This window comes from Sesamum indicum, unplaced genomic scaffold, assembly GCF_000512975.1.
Source record: "Sesamum indicum cultivar Zhongzhi No. 13 unplaced genomic scaffold, S_indicum_v1.0 scaffold00057, whole genome shotgun sequence".
Lineage (NCBI taxonomy): Eukaryota > Viridiplantae > Streptophyta > Magnoliopsida > Lamiales > Pedaliaceae > Sesamum > Sesamum indicum.
In genome coordinates, this window is record NW_011628041.1 from 795,917 (window position 1) to 803,980 (window position 8,064).

Sequence of the window (8,064 nt, forward strand, 5' to 3'; positions counted from 1 at the left end):
AACAAGAAATTATATCCTAAAGGTAAAATCTAGAATGTAATTTAGTATCTTTTTTATGTTGCCATTAGTGAGCTTTAAGCGTCGAACACCCGAAAAATCATTTATGTTCCCATTAGTTACGTTTTAAGTGCCGAACACCCGAACAATCATTTCTGATCGGATTTAATTTGATTTAAATTTCTGTCTTCCTCTGCATTTTAGTTTTTTCCCATGTCCTTTGTTTTTTGACTCACACTTTGAATACCAAAGATCAAATATTTGTTCGTATCATTGATATTTACTCGATTCCCAAAAGTATATGTAATCTATGGCAACATACAACATAATGTCAAGATCCAATTAAAATATTATAGAAACTCAAAAATTAAAACAAAACAAATTAACTATTATTCCAATATGCAAAAATACAATGTAATATGAAATTATTTAAATTTTTTAGAACAATGGTAAAAGAACAATTTGTTTCAAACCTTATATTGTAATGAAAGCATTAGAAAACTATCCAATTGTAGGATCAGATATATTTCCTACAGTCAAGGCCTTTCTTCCCTTCCTTGCACAAACCTGCGAAGAGTCTCGGTGGGTAATTTCCCAGGTAATCCACATTACAGAAAAATATGCGTCCGCAGGGGGAACTGAGGTCATTGAACTTAGCAGCAATGGGGCAAAGCAATTGCTTCATAGGTTCACAACAACGTTCTTGTGTGTAGTTAGGGCCTTTGCATTGACTTGTCAGCACCGTGTAGTTCATATTCTCGACCTCAGGACAAGCTGCATATTGCCAAACGCGTAGATTGATGTTAGGATGGGGGGGGGGGGGATATGTCTCAAACTCCAATGTTATGCTTGGATCATTTGTTTCGAAACTATGGAATTCAAATCCCTAATAACAAATTATAATTTTATACTACAAAACAATCCAAATCATTCAACTCTTACTTTGGTCTTGCTGAAGGGATCGACCCGAGCTGGATCCGTGAAGCTCAAGACCCTCATCTGCTCACAGCCATAACACAAAACACAACAAAAGAAGAAAAAAAAATAAATGGTCAATCTCTTGCCACTTATGTACGAAATAAATTTAAAGCATAAAGTTTCATATATAATTGCATGCATGAAGAGATATTTGAAAGGGAAATTACTCGAAAGGTGGTGTGAAGATACAAAGCCAAGCATGAGGAAGGAAAGAAACACCAGCAACAAAGATTGTTTGGAACCCATTGTTTCTGCTTTATTCCTTTTGTTGATCGTTGGATAATTCCTTCTTGGAATTCTTATACCACCCTTTGTGTGTGATCTTCAAAGGGTTGGTTTATTTCTCTTTCCTTTTTGTGTTTTGCTTTTGTTCCTATTCCATCTATATATATATGTTTTTCTTTCAATTTTTAGGCTTTTCTGTGTGTGGTGATTATGGGAGAGAGATAGTGAGGGAGAAGAAAGCGGTAGAGAACAATGGGCCAAAATGATCGTCTTTTCTGTTTTTTGTAAGTGGCCAAAAAATTGTAGTTGTGTGCATTAAATTTTCGATTTTTAGTGGTATTACATCTTTTATTTCATTTAATATATATTTTATTTATATACAAATCATTATTTATATAAAATAGATGACGTGGTTCTTATACATATAATATGTATATATTTGTGAAATGAAATAAAATATATAATACGATTAGAAGGTTAAATTTAAATTCTAAGGTTAAATATATAATACTTCGTTGCTTTTCCATGTCCTGTTTAATTCTTCAACATTCTTGAAAAAACGATATTCCCTTTTTTGTTTGTGTAGCTATTTCGTTTTTTTTTTTTTTTTACAAAATCTAGTTTTGCGACATTTGAGATTTTTTTAATCTTTTCATTTACTTCATTTAGTTCAAACTGGTAATATATTTGTTTTAGAAACAATAAAAAAATATTTTCTAAAATATTTTATTTAAGTACATGAAATTGATTTGGAATTTTCAACCATGTTTATTTTATGGAATAAGTTATGCAAGCAAAAGTTACGGTACACAGCTCACTTGGGTGGGAAGTGGTGAAATAAGTTCTATAAGATTAACACGGCCAAATAAGGGAAGAAGCGAATGTTATTTCTCGATTTTGTGTACAATAAAGATATTGATATGAAATCAAAGCTTTAACTACGAATTACAATGCTCCTTTAAGATACTATGGAGCAGATGGGTGAAAATTGTAGTAGGTGGGCTCAAAAAGTATGACTTATCATAACATAAGAACGTGTGGAAGTGTCACGCTTCTCCTGTTGGGAGACCTCTATTTATAGGCCACCACAAGTGTTGGAGAAAGTCATGAATTTTGGGGAATATGACCTCAAAATAGTTGGATAATGTTGAATCCCCTTTAGAATTGGTATATAGTCTCCAGCAGTTAGAGGATCCCCCTAGGAATTGAGGGACAGCTGGAGGATCGCCTAAGATTCGGGGGCTTGTTGGAATCTATTGTGTATCTGGTAGATGATAAGGATGTCTTCTCAAATTTTCAGGAGGTGGTTGAGGAGATTTCTCTCAATTGGAGTATAAACTACTTAAGCCTCCTTTACATTTTTGGATGGGATTAAGGAAGGACAGATGATTTCATGATTAATGTTAGCATATCTAAAAAGATTATAATTTAGTAGTTTATTTACTTAGTATGAATTATTAAATGATTATTATGTGATAATTTTATAGTGTACTTATCTTTGTAATTGTCATAAGGATTAAAATGTGAAATTAACAAAATTGCAGAGTTCCAATTGTTGGATAATGGGTCAATTGTTGAGTTCCGTATGGCATTACAATGCTCTTTGAGGCGGCTATTATCTGGAACAAATCATTTTTTATTTGGATAAGTATTGGCTGATATACTTAAGTTGGGTTAAACTCTGCCAAATATGCCTACATTATTGGGAGTTAGTTATGCACAGATTTTCAAGCTCGTTTATGACCGATTTACCTGGAAACGATACTTTAGAGTCACCAGTACAAATGTCTTGGAAATCCATATAACATGTTCTTTCAATTCTATGATTACGTGTATGGCTTAAATGGGCATGTTGTTTAGGCTTGCCAGTTCAGTTAAGTGGCAAGTAAGCTTGTAGACCTTTCTTCCCTACTGAAGGATTTTCTCTGTCCTGCTGATGGGCTTTATCCATCCTGCTGATGAGCCAACTGGACTCTTAGTCTAATTGGCTAATATGCCTAAACTATGGGCTTGGTCTAAATATTTTAGGGGCATTATAACTCCCCCGCCCCCCATGCTCCAGTAGTGTAAATAGTAGAGTCGGACAGCTGGAATAAAAGAGAAGGATTATCCTTCTCACTAGTAGGGACGATAAGGCTTATCTGGTTCCGTCTTTTTCCCATGGAGACATGATTTTGAATTTCGAATTTACACCTGTAAAGAGGAGATAATTATTAATGGTAATGACTGAAAAAACAGAAGGAGAAGTCCTATTTTTTTTACTTTTCCTTGGAAGTTCGTGCATCCGTGGGGAGAAACAGTAGTCAGCTGGAGTCTTTAGCCTATTTCATAATAATCATATATATAAATAAAGAATATACTGTTCGTTTTTACCATCCGCATTCTAGGATAAAAAGGAATCTTTTCTCCCTCATTTTTTTTGCGTCTGAAATTAGGGCGATTTCTAACCTTTTGATTCAAAGGATCCATTCTTTTCTCTATTATCATCTCGTTTTATCTCTGTTCTAGGTAAGTCTCTTTCTCTTTCTGAAAAAATTTTAATCATGTCTATAGAGAGGGTAGATGAGCAAGCAATAAAAGATTTGATGATTGATCTCACAGCTCTCTCTGATACTTGTGCCGAGGATTTATTAGTCACCTTTGGTACTGAGTCATATAAGGTTTCGTTCTTGTGTGAATGAGGAAGACATAGATGGTCTTAGGTAAAAAATTAGTATACCTGGGGACTTTTTATCAGACTCCCTACTTCTACTGAACGCCTTGGTTCACCCGCAGAGGTTTAAAGATGCATAGGTTGAGAGGTTGTGTTTCTTTCTTAAAGAAATCTGCCTTTCGTCAACCGGTCAGTTTGTTACTTTATGTCCAAGTAGGGACAATGTGGTAAATTGATTCGAAAACCTGAGGGGAAAATTGGATTCAATTTTTAATCAGAATATGATGGGTTGACGTGACACAATTATACCAGCCTCATGGCCCAGATTGCGATCAAGGTACGATCACAACAAGTTACAGGCCATGGTTAGTTCTATCGGGCTGTTGCAAAAGAAAGTAAAAACAAAAACAAGATAAGATTATGTGTGATGTCTTAATTAATAAACTAAAGGAAATGAGGCCTTAGGGTTTATAGTAGTTATCTCTTGGGGCACCATGTGTTTCTGAGGGCCTGTTGGACCTTATCTTATTCTTTGAGGGCTGCCTCTAGAGGTCCTACGTAGCTATCATCTTAGACCTCCATGAGCACCATATGGAGGGCCTTTGACTTTGGCTGGAGGACTTTAAGTCCTATACTTCATTGTGGCCTGTGAGACCTTTTTGGATCAGAGATCTCTCAAATTGGAGCCTGCTATACTTCTTTTGGCAAATCCATTTTCTCGGGCATGCGTGCCCTCATAGGCCTCCTAGGCCTTATGGGCGCTCTTGCGAATTGGGCCCCCGAGGGGGCACCAGGGGCCTGCATTTCTTTTTATTTTTGGGCTGCTTGGGACTTTTTGGGCCAACCCATTTTTATGCATATTATTAGAGCCCCCACCCACCCCACTCTAATAAGTGAAGATTTTAATACTTATTAGAGTAGACGTTTTAGAGTCAAGAGACTGGCCTAAAGAGAAAGCCATTTTATTCTTCTAAATTTATAAAGAAAATCTTAATGGCATAAGCTTTAGAAACAAGAAAGCTTAATTCGTGCTTGTACGGAGCAAGGCTTTTGCTAAGGTGCCACCATAAAGAAGGGTTTGTGTGCCTCCATTGATGAGGGCTTATTTCATGGTGCCTACTTGGAGTAGGACTTAGGGATCTCACCGGAGGAAGAATATGATGTCCGCTCGAAGCAGGGCTTATGTGGGTTTAGGTGTATGAAGTAGAACGACCCAAAGAGCACGATGAAAGTACGAAAAATAAAACTGAAAAAACTGAAGCATAAATAAACTCCGATCAAGGGATGTACCCTTGATCTATTCGGGCATTCAGTGTATAAAAGTAAAACTACAAAGCAAGAATTAAAAGAGAGAGTGAGGTGCATAATATTAAACAAGATCCTTACCCTCGCAGTTCTCTTCATTCGGCTTCTTGCATTGTACCGATTCTCCACTCTGTTCTAGGTTAGATCTCAATGGTGAGATCTCTAATACCATGCACAACACCTCCGGAGACTACCTCTCCTCATGCTAGGAAAAAAAGAGATGAAGAACGAAAGATCTAACCACATTATAGAATTAACGAATTGATCTTTTTTGTTGAATAGGAGAAAACAACTAGAGTTCTTGCAGAGCATTTTCACCTGAGCGAGGGACAGAGAGATGACTTAAAAGAGCTAGTCTTTTTCTGCACTTAACCTTAACCTAAGTTGTTACCTAAACTACTTGTGACGACCCATGTTTAAATATATTAAATATTGTGTATTTAACCAATTAGCTTATGATACCAACGAGATTTAATATTTTTTTATATAATCTCATTTAAAGTTTAGTTACGAAAAGTTTATTTGAGTTAATTTGGAATGAAAAAGAAATTATGTGAAACTTGCTTACTTAAATTGTAAAAGATAGAAAATCTCAAATCGATTAGGAAATAAATTATTAGATATGGTTCAAATATATCAAAATTTTAAGAGACTGAAATGAAACTTTATAAAGTTATCAGGGTCAAATTATAGGAAAAAATTCAGATTCCTCCCCTGTGATAATGGAAATATTCAAAAAGCCCATTGTAAAAATTAAATTATCAATTACCTCCCTTGTGATATAAAATAATGTTTAAAAAAAAACCCTCTGCTTAGAATTTGGATCACACGCAGTTTGACTGCGAGTGGGCTATTAAAGTTCTCCTATGGTCCCAAAGTTTTCCAAAATTTCAGCAGTATTTGGTCTTTTATTCATATCTACTTGCTTATCTCTAATAATCAACCCCTAATGCTAAAAATTGGCCCAACATGCTTTCGAAATAAATTAAAACTCCATAAATTCATACCTTGGTTTGACTGCTTTGCTGTCGGGTATTCCAAGTTCTCGGTTTTACGGACTTCTTCCAACCACACTACCGCAGCAGATGGTTCGTAGATACTTGGCTCCTTCAGTAAAAAAAAGGATTCCAATATAGGGACTTAACAAAATTTTGGACAAACAAGTTGAACAGAAGCCTTACTTTTATTGAAAAAATATAGAAAATATTACATAGATATTATTTCTCCGTTGGAGAAGACAGCTGTTTAGCCTCTGATAGTGTAGAGGACTAGACTTGTTGGGGGGAACCCCATAAACTGAAAAATATTACAGAAGATTGAAAAAGACTCAGATTACTAGTGCTTTGAAGAGTAGGTGAAGTTTTCTGATAATCCCCTTCTACTTCATCGCATCTCTATATATAGGCGCCCGCGGACATCAAATTCAGACTCCAAACTTATTTTCTGATGACATCATTGCATTCGTCATTACGTTATAAATTCCATCTGTTGGTCATAATGATTTGTCGATCACATGATTTCCAACTGTCTTTTCTACTTTTCTTACTGTTGGCCTTTGTCATTTTCTACCGACAGTCTTATCCTTGCTTTTTAAAATTTTTTAATTTTTACTTTATTTTGTAAAAGTTCTTCTCTTTCACTTGTCCTGGTCTGGTTCGGGTTTATTCGTAACTCGAATTTTTGTCCTGAACAGGGGCCTCTCTTGTTTCCCACAGTAAGGGCATAAATGATTATGCCATTGTCCAACATGCAATATATTGCACGTCTTCATCCTTGTTGTTTCGATTGCCGGCAGCTTATTTTTCCAAATTAACATCCTCTTCTTTTCAAATAGGCTTTCAGCGAACTCAGTGCTTTTTCCTGTCATGGAGTTTAATAGGAACGATCCATTCACCTTATTTGAGAAAATCTTGAATGGATATTTGACTTTGTCCATTCCAAAGCTATCCTGGTAGAGATACTGTCTTCACTAATGGACGATACCAAGGGAGCTTCTCCTAAGGCAGCTTTGGTCTTGCTGAAAGCTACCATATCTAGCCTCTGCAGCTTCATGAAATGGATTGCTGGATGAGATCCCTTTCCTGCAGTTTCCTTCTCGGACATCTTCTGGTTTAGACCACTCTAACATCCAGACTCTGTTATATTTTCCAGATGTTTTGATGATGGTCTTGCCTGGGTTTACTCCTTTACGGAAAATTAATTTTTCCCACATACGCTGGTAGTCCTGCCAAGTAGAAGAAGATATTAACTCGTTAGTATTAACCTTAGAGGTGCCTGTCATCGGCCTAAGGCTAATCTCTCCCTCCTTAACCCCAAAGGTGCTGGGTTGACTTGAATCAACAGGAGTTTGCACTTTCTAAGACTCAATTGTTGCCGTTTCACCAGAGTCTAGTGATGGCCTTGTGCAATCAGTACTTGAATTCGACGCTACAGGTCTTGAGCCCTGTACTCTAAAGGCATGTTTTGGGTCATGCTCCCTCAACTCGCGAGTCATCCCTAAAGGTGACGCCTCCCGAATTGGTTCTCGTAAGTCATTCCATAGCGAGGTGGATGCTAATAAGGAACTCCTTATTGTGATCTGGACAGTGTCTAGATCGGCTATTTGACTTTGTCCGGAAACTTGGGCATTAACCACTAGCTGTCCAATCTTTCTATCAAGCTCCTCGAGGTTTTTCTGAAGGTACTTGAGTCTCAATATGATGGAGTTTGCTTCAGATTCCTCCATCTCTTGTCAAAAAATCTGCAAGAATATTTTTATGAGATTTTATAATGACAATATTATAATAATAATAATGGCATTCAGCTTGCCATCTGATAATACGAGGTTTCTCTACTTTTTATTCTAATTTATTCTTTAAGAAAGCTTTGACATTAGTATTATCAACTTTTAAAATAAATTCTTTAGC

The 8,064-nt window shown here is 36.2% G+C and overlaps 1 protein-coding gene across 1 annotated transcript; it reads right to left on the reverse strand.

Moving 5' to 3' along the window:
* Positions 1 to 371: 371 nt before the first annotated feature.
* Positions 372 to 1,334, reverse strand: LOC105178765 (GPI-anchored protein LLG2-like). Its single transcript, XM_011102310.2, has 3 exons — positions 1,143 to 1,334; positions 940 to 996; positions 372 to 771 (listed from the first exon to the last, which is right to left on the reverse strand). The coding sequence occupies exons 1-3, from the start codon at positions 1,219 to 1,221 to the stop codon at positions 515 to 517; spliced, it is 393 nt and encodes a 130-aa protein (XP_011100612.1). The 5' UTR covers positions 1,222 to 1,334; the 3' UTR covers positions 372 to 514.
* Positions 1,335 to 8,064: the final 6,730 nt, after the last annotated feature.